Here is a 17,168-nt window from a genome sequence, read left to right as displayed (position 1 = left end):
GAGCGGGTGACCAGCCATCCCCAATGAGGACTTCTCCACGCACTTGGCCAAGGCCAGACGGTGAACCCCAACGAAGTGCTGCACCTCTGATGGTCAACACAGGCGGACCTGTGTCACCACTGGCCTCTCCAGCATGGCAGGACACCTACACTCACTCCTTGGCTTCAGCGCAGAGCTGGAAAATCACCCCAAGTTGCCTGAGCCCAAGGTGTCGGCCCAAGACCCTCCTCACAGTCAGGCCACGACAGCTGAAAAATACCTGTCACGAAACTCTTGGCTGGAGTGAAGTGGTTGATGGCACAGATGGTCATACCCCGCACCAGGGCTGGGCACAGCCGCTGCCTGCGCCCTCCGCCCCGCTTCTCATAAAGCCCTGAAACAGCTACGCGAGACCACCCAAAACCTTGACATCTGCCAAAATACACCTATTTGGAAAAGGACGGGGCTTTTGTTAAAAAAGATTTGCTTTGATTGCGTTAGGAAAAAAACCCAACACCCAAATCTCTGGCAGTCCTGGGACCCCAGCAGGGCACAGGGCTCTGCTTTCGCGGTTCCGAGGCGCACAAGGAGCACGACTGAGCGAGGACAGCACGGCAGGGGGTGAAAATTGACCAGCCAAAAAAGTTGGGAAAAGGGGGAAAAAGTTGGGAAAAGGGGGAAATATCATGGTGGTGCCCCCCGCCCCCAGCTGGAGGGGATATTTCCCCCTTTTAGAGCTGGCCGGGGGGAGCGTGTGCCAGCACAGCCATGGGGACACCGTGGGGGGCGGAGGGGCTTGCTCTCCCCTGGCTGCTTCTGTGACCGCTCTGGCAGAGCAGAAAATAATTCAGTAGGACACGGAAAAATCACCCAGAATAAATATTTACAAATCGCATCGTGGGGCACTCGCTAGTCGCACACGAAGAAGCGGCCGGTCACGTGGCGCTGCCGGCTCTTTCCAGATGCTAAATTGTTTTTTAAAACGATAGTAACAAAACCCCATCGGAAACTTCCCTGCTGTTCCTCTTCCAGGTTAAGCAATAGCTGCGGTCGCTGCCGGGGCGTTGTGCAACGGGAGGGAGGGGAGCCGGCGACGGAGGGGGCTCTCGCAACGCTCCGTCTCCTACCACCGAGCCCCCGCTCCCACGGGTGCCCCCGACTCCCAGCGCGGCGAACCCAGTCCTTCCAGAAGGCTTTTTGGTGCATCCCGGCTTGCATTTGACGCCTCTGGCGTGGCAGTGAGGGCGCGCCTCTGCTGAGGAGAGTCAAGACCTGCAAGAAGGAAGACGCCGGTGCTTTGAGAGCCCAGTCCAAGCTTGGCTGGCAGAAATGGGCTTGTCCCAGCAGGCGTGGGTGAGGGAGGCTCTTCAGGTCCATTGTGACTGACCCGATACGCGCCAGCCCTGACCCATCCTTGCTCCACCCAGCTCTGTTTTCCTTCTCCTCCCTTCCAGAAGGCAGGGGAGTGTGCCTGTGGCCCCGCCAGGACTTTCGGCTTGGCGTGGAGGGCTCATGCATGCTCCCCTGGTGACGTGGGGAGCACTCTGCTCCGCCTGCCAGCTCCCGAGCCTTCCCACCACCCCGGTCCCCTCTGTTTGCACCCTCCTTCCCGTGCCGAGACGAGGTTCTCCATGGGCTCTAGAAGGTGAAGCTCGGGCTGCGCCTCTTCCACGTAGCTGGGCTCTCAGTGCAGGTTTACGGCTGAACCTGGGCAAAAAATACACGGGCAAAAACCATAGCCTTGACCCACTTGTCTCCCCACGGTGCTCCCCCCACCGTCTCACCAGCAGCCAGGCCCTCTCCGTGGCTTGTGGTGCTGTCTCTGCACTCAAAAGTCCCAAATGTCCCCTCCAGAGCTACATACCTTCCTCCTGCCTGGAGTTATCCGAGCCTCGCTCAGTGCCACCTGTATGGGATTTGTGTCCCCTCCTCCAGCAAAGGGCTCAGGCCATAAACGCGCCCACAAGCCCAGCCAGGCCAAGAGGAGGAGCTGCAACATCCGAGACCTGTGTTCTTTGAGAGCAGCCCGGTCTGCTGCGAGGAGCTCGCTGCACCCCCAGCTCCTTGATCCACCCCTCCTGCCCCCACCCTCAGCCAGGGGAAGCACAGGGATGCGGGCTGCTCCGGCTCGGCATTCCCACTGCTGCCTCCCCAATGTGCCATATCCTGGGGACCACAGGGCCCAGTTCCCCAAATTTCTTCACCTTTCTGCCTCAAAACGGCTGCTTGGCTCTTGTCTTTCCGTCTTCTCTCTGTCTTTCCGCTCCCCAGCACCAAGCCCAGATTCTTGTCACCTCTTGTCCCGGTCCCTCTCCCAGGAGCACGCACAGCTTCAGGCTACTGCAGCCTCAGCCTTCCCCCACCGAGACCCCCCCTCGGTACCCGAACACCACTGCGGCCATCAAACGCAGCCCCCAGCCCAGAAAGGGGCACCAGTCTGGTTCCCTGCTCGCTGCGAGGGGGTGAGGACCGGGTGCTAGAGGGGGCTGTCGGATCCAGGAGAGCTGCAGGAGGTGAGCGGGTCCCTCTGGGAGAGGAGGCATCAGGGCTCCAAAAGCCACAGGAGGGCTCGGTGCTGCGGAGGACGGTGCAGATCCACCAGCTCTGCCCTGGAAGTGCAGCCAGATACAGAACTCAAGAGATCCCCCGCCCCCCCCCCCCCCCGCTGGAAAGCCACGCAGCTCGCTCCTACTGGAGACAAGTGCCCCAGCCGTGCCAGAGCAGCCCCTGCTGAGAGACTACTCGAGGGACGGGTGTGTGCTTTCATGTCCAGTTTTATTAGTGTTGCATTAGTACCATAAAATAGTTGACGAGGTTGAGCACGTTGCAGTTTGTTCCAAAAAAAAAAAAAAAAAACCGAAAAAAAAAAAACGCTATTTACATTTAATCTGTCTTCATTTAAAAATAAAGAACAAAACAAAACACAAACAAAAACCAACCTAGAACCCAAACAATACAACAATGAAACAGATGGGACAACTCAGGAATCTACAAAGTGGTAAAGTCCCCTCGTACGCTGCGGTTGGGACAAGGCTGGTGGCACGCAGCCCTGGCACACGCGGTACCCACGCTCGCAAGGTGCTTCCCCGCGGCCATGGCACGTAGGCAAGCGGGCAGGCAACGCTCCGGCCAAGGTGCAAAGCAGCAGCTGACTGGATGTGGCCCCCATATGGGTGGCTCTTCCTTAAGGAAACCAGCGACCTGCTGCTTTCCAAGCTGACACATCCCCTTCCTCCCCCAGGCTGTCTCAAAGCAGCCAAGTGACCCTGCAGGAGCCGGCCCTGCCAGGAGCACCTCCCATGAGAACCCCGCTGAAGAGGAAACCTCCGGGAGATGCTGCTGCTGCTCATTTCTGGCCTTCTCCCTGCCAGATAAGCCCAGAGGGAGTGTCACGCTGAAATGGCACCACACAGCTACCCGCCGAGATTGAGACCCCCTGAACGAAGGGGACAGAGGCACCGCACCCAACCTTAGCGTCAAGAAAGCTCCAGGGCTCCCATCCCTTTACTGCTGCACGGCGGGACTGCCCTAATCCCAGCCTTCCCGATCCTTCGGCACAATAAGCAGCAGGAGGCGGCCACCGGCTCTGCTGCCTCTCGCCAGGATCTTCTTCTTAAACTTTTCCCGGCTCTCCAGTGCTCCTGCCAGCGCACGCTGGGAGAAACAGGACGGGGCCTCTGCTACCATGGCAGGTTCAGCGCGGGACAGCGTGGTTCTCGGCTGAGTTTGATGATGGAAAGCAAACAGACACATCTCCTCCAGCCCCAGAAACCTCCCAGCCACCTACCCCTGCCCTCTCTGCAGGATAAAGCCACAAGCACACGCTAATTAAAGCGGCAAAACACAACCAAGGAGGCAGTGGCTCTCCCCAAACTCATGTGTAATTAAGGAGCTCTCTGCAGCTGATCATCACTGAGATGTAACCAGTAACGACTGAACTGGATGGGAACTGCAGTGCTGAGCTCAAACAGTCGCCCAAGATGCCCGGGAAGTCACCGGCGCTGCAGGAGAGCCAGCGGCTGATGGAACACTGGCAGGGCTGAGGCCGAGCCTTTGTCTCCGGGAAACTCAACCCAGAGGACCAGGAAGCTCTCAAGGTGCAACACGACGCCACAGAAACCTTCCATCTTTCATCTGCTCGCCAGCGCTGTTAAACTAGGTCAGTGCTGCGCAGCCCGGTGCAGCGGCCATGCCGGAGACCTCACCTCTGAGCCAGGCCCCAGAGCAGCTGGAAACGACACCAGCCACTTTGAGAAGCCACAGCCAGGGGAGGAGGGGCAAGCTGCGGGACGCAAAGGGACAGGGAGAGCAGGGGACACCAACTTCAAAGCACCTCCCGGCCAGAGATCAGCTCAGATGCTGCCCGCTCCAGCCCCTGCCTTTGCTGTCAGACCACATGGCTCCACAGTAAGCCCCATGTAACGCAGGCGGGTGAGATAATGCCACTGTGTTTCTCCTTTTGAGTTGCGCCTTCCTCACCAAAACCCTCCAGAGCTGAAGATGGAGCAACGCTGTCCCTGCTCTAAGCCATCCTTTTGTATTCACCAAGTTGCACGCAACCACCTAACCCCACCAGGCTGGTGCAGCTCTGCGGGCACGGACCCATCCCGGTGCCGGTGGCTCTCCCTGGCCCCACAGGAGGCTGTTGGGGAGGTTGGGAGACCTGAGATCAGCCACTCGTACGAGTCACCAGGCACAAACCTCCTTCCTGAAATGGCCTGAGCCACCTGCACACTTTGACACTCATTCACCTCGGAGACAGAAACCTGTTTGTCCTCCAGGCAGGGACAGAAACAGCTGCACAAAGTTGTTCCACGCGACCCAAGAGAAACGAACAGAGACACAACACCCTGACCAGAGCAGCACCAGCAAACTTGCCTCCAAGGCATGGAAACACCACAGCCACCCCCCTGGGCGCTGACGGACACGGGGAGGACGAGGCTGAGAAACCGGCATGCTTCCTTGCACAAGAGAGGCATTTCAGAGCAGCGGCAGCTTTCCCCGGGGGAGAAACCCTGCGGAGACACAAGCCCTCGGGTCTCAGGCGTACAGAGTGTTTCCCGGTGAATTCACTCGTAATAAAGTTAGAACCAAACACAAACCAACAGGAAATGCAACGAGCTTAAGTGTTTCTCTCTCTCACGTACACACACACACACACACACACACAGAGTAGAGCAGGGCAACACACGTTTGATAGGCAGGACCCTGGAAATCCCGTCCCAGCTACCATTTGTTTCTTTACAGTAGGTTGAAATACAAAGAGGAGCACAGTGATGGTTCCCCCCACCCCACCCCTTCCCACCCCCAGTAAACAAAGTTATTGCAGTCGGTCAGGTCAGTCCACCCCACCTCTGCAGCACTGACACGCTCCAGCACCAAGAGCTTTCCTTTGCAAAGATTAGGGGTTTTTTTTGTGGGTTTTTTGTGATATAACAGCCTCAATAAGGAAAAAGAAATGATGTGCTTATACACCATCTCCCACGCTACTGCTGCTAGGCAACGCTACACAGTCCCGGAGCATCCGCTCAGGTCAACCAAAAACGCACAGAGCGATGGACACGACGACGTTCAAACTAGAGCCAAGCTTCTGCCACAGCCGAGAGCTAGCGGAGGGCAGGCAGAGCTGCCTGCGGGGAGGAACGGAGTATTGCAACTAGACAATACGGCCTGCCCAGCAGCGTGCCACCAGGCAGTGTGACCGCGTCCTCCTCCCCAGTATGGCGTGAAAGGAATACCCAGTCCCTGGCCAAGTAGGTTGCACTTGTGCTGGGAAAGGGTTTCGTGAAATCAGTGTCGGCGAAGCAGCCCTTGCCGTGAGCTGTGACAGGCACCAGCAGGGACCGCGCTCTCACCCAATAACCCCGCGCTCCCCTTCAGCAGAAAAAAGCCTAACAGCAGGACATGCCACCACTGCCCTGCCCAAAACAAACCAGGAGGTCCCCACGCAGAGCAGGACCCGGCAAGCAGGGCAAAACAGGTTCCCCAAGCCTTTAAAAACCCAAGGGTAAGGGATCAGACCAACAAAAAAAAGAAAAAAAAATAATAAACTTGACCTGCAGCTGCTGGTAAAGGTTCAAAAGCATCACTGCCCTCAGAAAGCACCTTCTGGAAATGCTCGCAGCGCCTGGCCTGCCCACAAGGATGGGACCCAAAAGGACCCCATCAAAAACTTCAGTCCCTTACCCTGAAATGCCAGAGACGTCAGCTCTTCCACACAGCAAGCACACTCTGCTCCCCAAACCCCAGCCACCACCCGCTTCGAGTCCCTCCCAGGCATGCCTCAGGAAGCCTGGAGAGCAAAAGGCCACATGTGCAGCACCTGGAGCTGCTGCCTGCGGCTTGTCACACCCTGGCAGCAGCAAGGTGTACACAAGTGCAGCCGGAGCTAAACCAACAGTGCGAGACACCTAAAAAAATCTCACTCCTCCATCTCCCAGGTCATCTTGCTGCCTGAGGGGGACGGAGAACTTGGTGGCTTCATCCTCTCTGATCCCAGCTATAGCTTCTGCCGCACCTTGGGACCGAACTCCCTTGCAAATCCTCAATGCACGGGCAATGCCGTGCCAGGGTCAACGCATGTCCTGCTGGGGAAGGGATGCGATCCACAGAGAAATGCCTGAGGGGAGAAGTACTCAGAAAGCAGAAGGTAAGGACAAAGCAGCCCGGGGGGAGGCTGCCCGCCCCCAGCACCCTTCGGTTTTGTCACAGTCCCTCGGGTCCCTACAGGAGAGGTCCTGGGTGGTTCAAATGGCAAAAATGCACTCCAGCAAGTGTCCCTGGGGCCAGGCGGTGGGCACCCAGCCCGGGGAGGTGCAGCAGGGAGACAGCAGCAGGCTGCGGGGCGGTCAGGGCAGGACAAAGGCAGCAGATAAAGCAGCCCACGCTACCGCACGTGTGCGCTTCGACAGATGGACGGGAAGGCAGCTGGACATGCAGAGCTCCCGGCTGGCTCCCGCACCAGCCACTACAGTGATGTATCGCTTCACAGACAACGGCTCAGCTTCCTGGGTTTGTTTTTTTGGCAACTTAATTTTTTTTTTTTCCCTCTTATTTTTTGTTTTTATTTTATTTTATTTTTTTTTAGAAAGCATTAAAAAAAATCTGCAGCTATTAAAAAAAATCCTTTCCCTTTAGAGGCTGGACGAGGTTTTATTGACAGGTAAATAATCGGTGTGAGTATGTAAATAGCAGCGACCCCACTGATGCGGTGTCCCTCAGCAGCACAGCCAGCTGCAGGGACATCGTGACTGGCTCGGTTTGGTCATTGTCACAGACCTGGGACACTGGAGTTTCTTTACACCTAGTGTTTCTCTGATTCCTGTTCCTGCCCAACCCTCAGGCATCGCTTCAGCACAAACACCTGCCCGTCCCTGCGGCAGACTCCACGCTCTGAAGGGGGATCTCCTCTCCGGATCTCCCTAGCTCTGCAAGTGGTTTGTTTTTCAAACTGGACAGTTGAGCTCCCTCCAGACTCGCTGATCTCTTGTCCTTTGGCAGCAGGAAGAAAGACTGGCCATCTTTCCCCCCCACCACCCCCCCAGAAATACAGAGGGAGGGGGCCAAATGCACCGGAACGCGCATGATCTTCCGCAAAAGCTGTTCCAAGCTGATCCACGGCTCCCCCGGCCCACTCACACCAATGAGGTCTCAGGTTAATAAGCAGTGCAGTTACTCAGCTATCTGCTTGTAAGTGGTAGGTGTTCTTGGGCAGGTTGCCTGCTCCTGCCAACTCCCCCACGACTTCACGTTGTCAGCACATCTAATATTTAAGACTGGGGTTGGTTTTTTTTTTTGCCTTTGTTTAAAGGGGTTTCCTTCCCTTGTAGTAAACTTAAAGAGTTAATAGAAAAATGTAATTCAAGAGTAATCCAAGCACATCTGTAATTAATTCTGCAGGAGAGGGCAGAGCGACGCGAGTCAGCGTTGGCACGCAACTCCTGGCTCCTGGTGTGCAGTCCCCGGGACGGACAGAAGGTCCCTCCGCCGAGCACGGCTAGAAGTTAGATTTGGAGTGTCCAAATATGCAGATGGGAAAGTGCTTGACATGAGAGGACCACTGTGCTGCCAGCTGAAAGAACTTGACGTCATTCCACTCCACCCCGTCGATCAGGACTGCAGGGGAGGGTAAAAAGAGAAGAGAGTTAGAAAATACCGAGTGGAAGTGGCTGGCCTGAAACAGCCTTGCTAGAAACCTCCCTGCAGTCGGCAGAGGGAGGCAGGGTACGTGCTGCTCTGCCTGGCCACCTGCCGCTCTCACTGTAAATAGCCACACGTACCAGGGAGAAAGGCTCAAGAGCAGGCCAAGTTTAGGGAGAACAGCTCAGATTGTTGTCCCAGCATCGCTCACTGACACCGGAGCTCCCCAGACTTCGGATTTCAGCGTCACCTGATCCAATTTCTCAAATTTCCTAAAGACGCTCCATTTTCTTTCTTGGGCAAATGCACTCTTACAGAGATGGACATCAGTCTCTCCTCACTGGCGCTCTTAACCAGGAGATCCGCATCTCCTAAAGAGGTGACACACATTCTGTGATCACCCCTCACGCTCAGCAGTCTCACAGGGACCGGGCCGGGATTAAGGAGGTGACCCAAGCAGATCCCGCTGCTTTTAACAGTGGTGGGGATTATCAACTGAACAGGCTACAGGGATATTTTTGATACTGGATGCACAGCTCCGCTGACAGTCACTTCAGGGCTGCCTGCAGGATGCATGTACAGCTCCTGCTGTGGCATGCCTTTGTGCCACAGTCCTGCCTGCAGGAGCAGCCACCCTCTCACCACTCTCCGCCGTCACTTTCCAGACATGCAAGGGAAACAGAGCGACAGGGAGGGGAGTGGAGCCTGGCCCAAGCCCTTGTCCTCATTCAGTGCATAGGTAAGGGAGGATTTTCCCGCATCCCAGACCTATTAAAGCATTCCCACATGCTGGAATGGGCCATTTTCCGCAGGAACACCCCCATTACGCCGGCTCCAGGGCATGGGGCAGGACACCAGGTCAGCCCTTTACCTGGAGGACAAGGCTGGCAGCTGAGCCTTGCTCCAGAGCCCGACAGGATGCAAGCGCTGCACTTACCGCGCAGCATGTTCTGCTGATGTTTCGCTGTGCAAATCAACCTGCTGATGCCTTCAATACACTGGCTCTTTGACTCAACCTCCTTGTCTTTTGTTTTCTTGGGCAAAAACATCACTGGAAGAAAATCAAACCGGCACACAGTGAATCTCTGCCACTCACAGAAGCTGCACGAAGACTTGTTTGGGGTTTTTGCATTTGAATTTCAACATTCACATCTGAAAATTCCAACTCTAATTTCAGCTCCTAAAATCATCCCTGTTTGGCAGGAGTTTGACCACGTCGGCGCTCAGCACCATCACCGAACACACGGACATCTTAGCCCTAAAGCGTCTCTAATGTAAAGCGTTCCCAGCTCATAACCCAGCTCCCAAAGGGCACCTTCAGGGTAACTCCTGCTGCTCTGCTGGGACACCAGGGAAAAAACAGCTGCATCTGTGGCTGTCCCCAGCCTGTGCCCTGTGCTGAGCCGATGGGATCTGCCAGGCAGCCACACCACCTAGGGGGAAGTCCCACATACTGCAGAGGGCTGTGCTGGGCAGCCACCGCGCTCCAGCCTCCCATGCAGCTGCAGGCTGGTTTGCTGCACACCACCAGCAGCCCAACATGAGCTCTCCAGACAGCTGGACGAACTACAAACTACGGGCAGTTGGTGGAGAGGGAAGGCATTAGGAGAGCTAAAAAGGGTCCAGTTGCCCGAGAACTGCTCAAATGCATGAGCAAAGATGTACAGACTGGCTACACAAAAGGTGGTGGTGTTGAACACCACTGCTCCAGGCTGGGCCAGCCCCAGTGAAGAATATTTTGAGCATCTCAGGATTGCTTCCCCCATAGGCATGCCACTTAAAAAGGGTGTGTTCAGGGCTGGGAGCTCTGGTACCAGCAGTGCCACAGCTATGCTGGCCCAGTAGTGACCTGGCTGTAGCATTATGGACCCATGTCCTGCGGCCACAGGTCCAGAAGGCTCTGCTGGCCTTCTCTCAGAGCCCTCCAAACCCCCGTTTCCACTAGGAATGACTCCCAGGCCCATGGACAGGAAGATGTTGTGAAGGACAGCTATTGGCAGTTGAATTAAGTGCAGAAATGCCTCGCTGCTTCCTTGAAAATACTTCTCCACAGAGCCTGTTGTCAGTTTCTAATGTTTCACGTTACCAAGGAGCAAATACAGAATCAACTGCCAATATTTAAAATGCCTTTTTTTTGGGGTTGTTTGGAGAAAATAAACTCAAAGCCACAATCTTAAGAGCGGAAGACTAAACAAGAAAAAAGTTAACATGAGGCTTTTGGGCTGAGAGCATTTCTCTTCTCCCTCCTTTTGTTCCACAAAGCACTCTGTGCAAGAATCTAAGAGCCCCTGTAGAAGAGCTTACACTGCTGCAGCCCTGCTCTGAGTGACACCACCTCTTGTACGTACACGCACACCTAGCAATGGCTTGGCAGGTCTGGCTGGTGCATTTGTCTGGCTGTGACAACGGTATTTTAACATGAAGACACCATGTCAAATCCAGCAAAACATCTGCTGGGGCTGCTGCCATACGCTGCAACATGATGGGATGCACACATGTCCTCGGAGCTGTATAGGCTGCAGGGTCTGCCCTGACTCTGATGGTTGGGGCACAAGCTGCCTCTTACCTAATCCAACACCCCACACCAGCCCCTGCAGGCTCACAAGGAACAAAGGGAAGCTGTCCAGAGCAGCATACCTCATGGCATTCTGGAAAGCCACCCACAAATGTCCTTGCTCTGTCCCCACCTTTGTTCTTTTGGGCTATACCATCACATCTCTTCAGCTGTAATTGTGAACGCATCCCCTTTTTACAGCACGAAGAAGAACCACCCTTTCAAACTCTATCACCTTATGCAGTCACTTCTTATCTACAGACAGACTAGGATTTTGGGGATAAAAATATGACTGAGGTGCTGTAATGCAGGACTGACAAGTGAGGCAGCCCTGAAGCGGCAGAACAGGGAGAGCAGCATTGCATTCTTGGCCTTTGGCAACACTAAACGTGTCCACCTTACCTTTCTTGTTCTTCTCTTTTGTCACAACGGTCATGGACATGGTTGGAGTGGTGGCAATCTCACCGCTGGCAGGTAACCTGCTGACCTGGAGGGACCGGAAAGTGCATTTCAGTGTGTTTTTGGTAGTGGAGGGGTCCTTCTTCTCCGGGTCTCTCTTTCTGTCCACGGGTGGAGCTGCAATCCAGTAATCCACCTGCAGGCCCATCAACTCAGCACCGAGGCTCTGGCTGGAAAACAAGAGAAGAAGGTAATTTCCGCAAGAGTTCCCCCATCTGTGTTTTGTCAGAGTGGTTGCCGTTCTAGCCCAGATGGTCAGAGGACAAGCTCCTGGCTCTTTAGGAGATCAGGCAGCAAAATTTCATAGTGAGACTCGATAATCACAAAAGCACCAGTCATCACTCAGAGATGAAGTCTGGGTCATGTTACATGGTGGCATCGGCTTGGCAACGGAGAACTGCAATGAGCTGAGACAAGCTGACCTGCTGCACAGCCACACGGACGAGCAGCAGGAAAGGCAAGAGACAGGCAGTTTCCCAATGCGATGCCGAGTTCAGTGACCCAGCCAGCAAAGGCAATCTCTGAAGTGGCCCAGATCACTTTCACTCGTTGAGTGGGGAACAGGGGCTGTAAGCACCTTGCTGCTGCCTCCTGAGCTCCGACGAATTAATGACTCTGACCGGGCGCAGTACTGACAAAATCATCTGTGAACTGGGGTGAAGAAAGAGCTGGTGGGTCCATGAGCATTAGGCGCTCAGTTCCCGGCCTCCCTGACTACTTCCAACTTCTACGTCCATGAGCTCTTTCTGCCACCAGCTGCTCCCCTTCCTGTCCAGATGCTCCACCAGGTCACACAGGATCTCTGCTCTCACCAGGTCCCTGTAATGGAGTTGGCACTAGGCGATCCACCCCACAAGCCCTGCTGCTGCGGGCTGGGGAATTCCTGTGCTGGGAATTTCTCTGCCAGTCCTGTGGTGTTTGCTAAACAATAGATTTCAGGACATGATCTGCTGTTGAAAACTCCCGCGCATCGTGTGGTAAAGACATCCATCACCAAAACACACTGCCAGCCTTTCTGGAGTCAGAAAAGGGAAGACGAGCAGCCTGGGAAATTCCACCCCTGGCCTGCCTCTGCTTCTCACTAGCTAACCTCAAGTGGAGCAGGGTTTATCATCCAGCAGACCTCCGGTTGACAGCCTATACTTCTTCCTACACAATGTCAGAGTGTTGAATAATATGCAAGTACCAGGCAAAAAAATAACTTTATTTATCTACCAGTCTGTGTCCCCTGTTTGAGAAATGGCAATAGTTAAGGAAGAGGAATCTGTGATTTTGAATGAAATATGCATCCCTCTACACTGCCTGTCTAACAAGAAACTCTCAAGGTAAACCAAAGATAGCTAAGGGCCTCTCAACAAATCATCTCCTTTTCTTTGCCATTCATTCAGCTGAAAGCCAGGCCACAAAGCAGAGTTCATCTTTGATCACCAAAACCAGGTTTTGGATTTTCAGGGCAATTTCAGAAGTGAGATCCTTTAAGGATGAGGTTTTGGAGGCGAAGCTTTGGATTTTAAGGCTCCTTTGCATCACATTTCCCATCTTAGTTATAAAACAAAGCATCCTAATGTTCACTATGCCCAGGCAGGATTTTCTGTTTCATCCCCGGTTAAAATACATGAGCTAATTTTTCACCCTGTGCTGTCACACACAGATGAGTGGAGACAGAACAATTTTGAACCTAAACTTCCTCATTTCTTGATGATTTTACCACACAGCATGAAGCCAAAAAGTACCGGATTCCTAGAGCCGGGGTGTTAACTTCAGATGTACCACCTCCACGGCTCACTTGTGGGTACAGGTTCCCAAACCACTTCCACCTTCGGAAAGCCCACGCAGAGCTCACGCTTGAGAGCCTGTGCAGCCCCCAGCGCACTGCACTGCCAGCCAGCTGTTGCTGGGACCAGCTTGGGGCAGACAGGACTCTCCTGCCACCAAATCACAGGGGGCCAACAGGAGGACTAGGGGAACAGGGCCTCCTGGCACACTAACAGTGGCCACTAACACCTTCCAGTTGCTGGGCACCTGATAAACTGGGACTTCCACATTTCCATTTCCTCTTGTTAAAAGGGAACTTTCAAGCCAGTTTAAGAAGTCAGAGGTTAAAGGTCCTTATAGGGCTCTCTAGGGTGGGCAGGAAAGGTCCCCATTCTGTCTCCAATAGGGACAGTTGGATATGTATGTGAGCCCAGTCTCTAACTGCAGAGCGTTCCCTTGAATTTCCCCAGCCTGACAATCACAGGATTAGGGCTGTTAGAGGGGACATCCCTGAACCATCCTTTAGCGATGATCGAATCATAGATTGATGGATCTGCTGCGTATGAAGTTGCCTAACGCCTCCTTTACCTGCTGATCCTGCTGCCACAGAAGCAGCAGAGGCGGGCACAGTCTCAATCTGCCTTTCCTGCTGTGTGCCAAAGTCCCTTCCTTTCTCCCTTTTCACTGACCTCTTGCCAGTGTCATCGCGTGCCCCCAGGCCTTGTAGTACAGTTCAATATTAGACAAAGCTATCACCATTGCGATTGTGCAGAACTTGAGTGGCTTATCTCTGCCCCCTCCTCCCCCAGACTGCAAACTCCAAGTGCTTCCAGTCTCCGCTCACAAGGCTGCTGCTCGGTCCCCTTGATCGTGTTGCCTGTGCTCCCCTGAACCTTTAACTTCACCATGTGCTTCTGGGTGCCAGAACTGCACACAAAGCGTCAGACAGCTACACCAACTTCTTGCATAGCAACAAAACCAGAGTCCTGGCCTGGGTAATTCCTTACTGGCAGTTTTCTAGTGGTTTCCTCCCTTCACTGCTAAAAATTTCAGATAAGCCAGAGCTTCATGTTGCCTATAGGTGCTGTTCTGATGTGCTCTCAGGCACACGCATGAATGGAAACCAGAATTCCACTATTCCACCTTACAACTGTCAGCTCTCCCCTCACAGAGGAAAAGCCTGCTCTTCCTACAGTGTCACTGACTTTACAGTCACTTGGACCTTAAAAACATATTGTAAGAATTATGAGGGATTAAGCTAGCACCCATGTGTATTAGGGTCAGTATTTTTTCTGGCTACATATCTCCGCCTTAGGAATCCAGTCTCAAAGGGAAAATACCAGCAGGTGGAGAACACAAACCTTCCCAAACAGGCTGCTACAATGGCTCATCAGAATCAGGGTTTCTGCCAGACTGTGAGAAACAAGGCTCCCCCTCCTAGTTCAAATGTGTCTGCCCCTTGAGTAGTGCAGCCTTCCCATCAGGTGCAAGATCCCCTCTGCCCTCCTCAGCTCCGTGTTGGCCAGCAAGGACACAGTCACTCCAGAGGCAAAAGAGGTGAAGGGGAAAAGCAATGACTTCAAGCGTTTGCTAGGGAGGAAGAAAGCAGAGCTATGGGTTTTCCTTTAGAATAGTTTTCCTCTCTCCAGTATACGTCTGATAAGACAGCCAAAGGAGGTGTAAAGAGACAAAACATGCTTTACCTTGAGGATGAGAAGCTGCCTGTGACAGACGGTGAGGAAGGTGGTGTGGGGGAGGCTTCTTTCACAGCAGGAGACACAGAAGGTGGGGTAGAAGAAAGGACACTGGAGCTTGAGGGAGCTGCGTCATCAGAGTCACCTTGCAGAAAAGGAGTCAAACTGTTTGTCTGGGTTCGTCTCGCAGCCCAGCACACGCATGCTGGGATAACTCAGTCTCTTTGCCCACGCTCCCGCTGCACAGGTTTTGTTCAGACTCAACACATAGATCAGCTAGCCCATCAGTTCTGACCACCTCCGCGCTCAAACCACGGGACTTTATGTTTGGGTAAGAGGCAAGCACAGACAATCACACTCCCCTGGGCTTCCCACCCGGCACCTGCTTCTCCTAGGGTTTGCTCCCAGATGATTTTGAGCCTCTATCCCTAACTGGGGAATCTCCCCCTACAACCACCACAGGGCAGCACCTCCCAGAGACTCTTGGAGCATGCAATACCTCTGGGCGGATCACAGGGATCTCCCCATTCCCCAGGTGGGCTGCCTCCACACACAAACTCATGTGTAACCCAGGCCACAGGAATCTGGGTTTAACAGTGAAGAAATATAAGAAAAAGAATCCCAACAGGTGGGGAAAATAATACTCCTGACCAGTAGCGTGTATGAAGGAGGAGAAAACAAGTTCACATTGATAACGTAGCACTACCCCATGTCCATGTGTATGAGCAGTTATTTTCGTGTAAGTCAGCTTTACACTCCCCCATTAAAAAAACTGGGCCTAAATTTGTTGTCAGATTGGCAAACTGGTTGCCTACCCTGGAGTTCCCAGTGTTAAGCCCATGTTTGAGATTGATTTCATTAGACAATTGAGCCCAGTGTAAGGAGATGGGCATGAACTTCTGATGAACCGCCTTCCCCAGTTTGGAGCAGGAACTGCAAATAACCACAGCCGTGAATCCACCCCGCTGAGAAAACACGTAAGAAAAATGGATGTTTGAAGTGGAGCTTCCCTAGGTGAGGGCGTGGGAATTTCAGCTGGCCTGAAGCTCCTTGTAAAGTAACAAGGAAAAGGACCCCTTGAAAGACAGAGGCCAATTCCACCTTACAAACCACCAAGGCATCAGCAATGGACAAGTCTGTTCAGCCTGTGAAGTCGGGTTCCCACCACCATGACACAGGAAGCACACGCAAGAATCTTGTTACCTGATGTTGCAGAAGATTGTTCCACTATTCCAACCTTCACCACCTAGATAAGGCAAAACAGGAGAGCTCTATGAAACAAGAGTTCCCTGAACTTCAGGAACCCTCGACCCCTGAACTAAGCTCATCCCTACAGCCCCTTCGGCATTGTCCCTGCAGTCAAAGAATAGTGTGAAAGCATGTTAAAAAGTGGAGTCTTCTAAGCGCCACGCAGGTCCCAGCAGCACCAGCTCACAACCTGTTCCTGACTTAAACAAAAGACAGCCCGTGGAGCTCTTACAGCCCTGAAGAGCTCTGAACAGCCCATCCTCAGCCCCGAGCTATGGCAACTACAGGGCCTGTCTGTGACACTTCCGGGAATAAAGGAATATAAATATCCCTTTGGCATTGCTTTGATGCACCTGCTTATTACAGACATATTGCTTCCACCACACAAGTGCAGCCACTCCTAGGGTGCAGCATAGTTGGGGTTTGTCGGGAAACCCCAAAAGCAATGAAGTACAGTTTCTGATCAGAATTTTCCAGTCTCTGAACAAGGGAAGTGTCTGGCAAAGATAAAGCTCCTGGAAAAGCCTGTGGGCACCAACATGGATAAACCTTCACATGGAGAGGTCAGAGCGATCCAAACCACACTGTAATAAGGACACAAATATGTTCTGATATGGCCAACGACCAGCTAGTGCATTTGGATTAATGATAAATATGATAAATTGATAAATGCCACTGGCAATAATTTGTGGAAGAGAGCATGCTCCAAACACCAGCTTCCAAGAACACACTATGCCTAGAAAGATAAAATGACTCTTGGCGATATAAAAGGGACCTTCTGTTGCAATAGCGTGCTAGGGTGCACAGGGATCATTATTTTCAACACTGCAGAGGACAGACGTTTCTTAATGTCCTTAAGAAACTTGTATCCAGGGCTAACGTGTCACCCTATCTAAGTGCTGACAAGCAGGAAAGAGCTGCAAAGGGATCTCAAGTCAATAAAACCTGCTTTGGAACGAGAAATGATGTCACACAGTCTATTTAGTTTGAAAACAGAAGATGGTTAACTTCAGACATGACCACGTCTGGACCACATCCCTAGGGAGCGCATTTCTGTGCTATGGGATCAATAAAAAGAACCTAATAATTAGAAACAAAAAAACCCCAAACTTTGCACAGTTCAGCGTGGGGCAGTGTATGCTCAACACTGGATCTTGGAGAGCTGTCAGGCTCTCTGGTGGATTCCCTGTCAGCTCCAGTCTTGGAAAAGCCATCGTGAACCCAGCAGTGTGTGTTCACTGAGGGGACACTGGCTTGGGAAGAGGAGGCTGCAACTCCGTTTGGCAAGTCTGCATCCAAAGGGCAATAAATTGGGCTCTGGAGTCCAGCAGCTGTTTGTG

The 17,168-nt window shown here is 53.1% G+C and overlaps 1 protein-coding gene across 16 annotated transcripts in view; it reads right to left on the bottom strand.

The window, feature by feature from the left end:
* Positions 1 to 2,737: 2,737 nt before the first annotated feature.
* PACS2 (phosphofurin acidic cluster sorting protein 2) overlaps positions 2,738 to 17,168 on the bottom strand; it is an 84,387-nt gene continuing 69,956 nt past the window's right edge. For all 16 annotated transcript variants that reach the window (XM_054211486.1, XM_054211487.1, XM_054211488.1 and 13 more), the window contains 5 exons: positions 15,784 to 15,826; positions 14,590 to 14,725; positions 11,075 to 11,301; positions 9,056 to 9,169; positions 2,738 to 8,094 (listed from right to left, as the gene is read on the bottom strand). In XM_054211486.1, the coding sequence (XP_054067461.1) occupies positions 7,976 to 8,094; positions 9,056 to 9,169; positions 11,075 to 11,301; positions 14,590 to 14,725; positions 15,784 to 15,826 (639 nt within the window). In that variant the 3' untranslated portion in view covers positions 2,738 to 7,975. The remainder of the gene's footprint in view (positions 8,095 to 9,055; positions 9,170 to 11,074; positions 11,302 to 14,589; positions 14,726 to 15,783; positions 15,827 to 17,168) is intronic.

The sequence above is a fragment of the Rissa tridactyla genome, chromosome 8, assembly GCF_028500815.1.
Source record: "Rissa tridactyla isolate bRisTri1 chromosome 8, bRisTri1.patW.cur.20221130, whole genome shotgun sequence".
Lineage (NCBI taxonomy): Eukaryota > Metazoa > Chordata > Aves > Charadriiformes > Laridae > Rissa > Rissa tridactyla.
The sequence above is the reverse complement of the archived record's forward strand: the minus strand, read 5'-3'. Positions and strand labels throughout refer to the sequence as shown.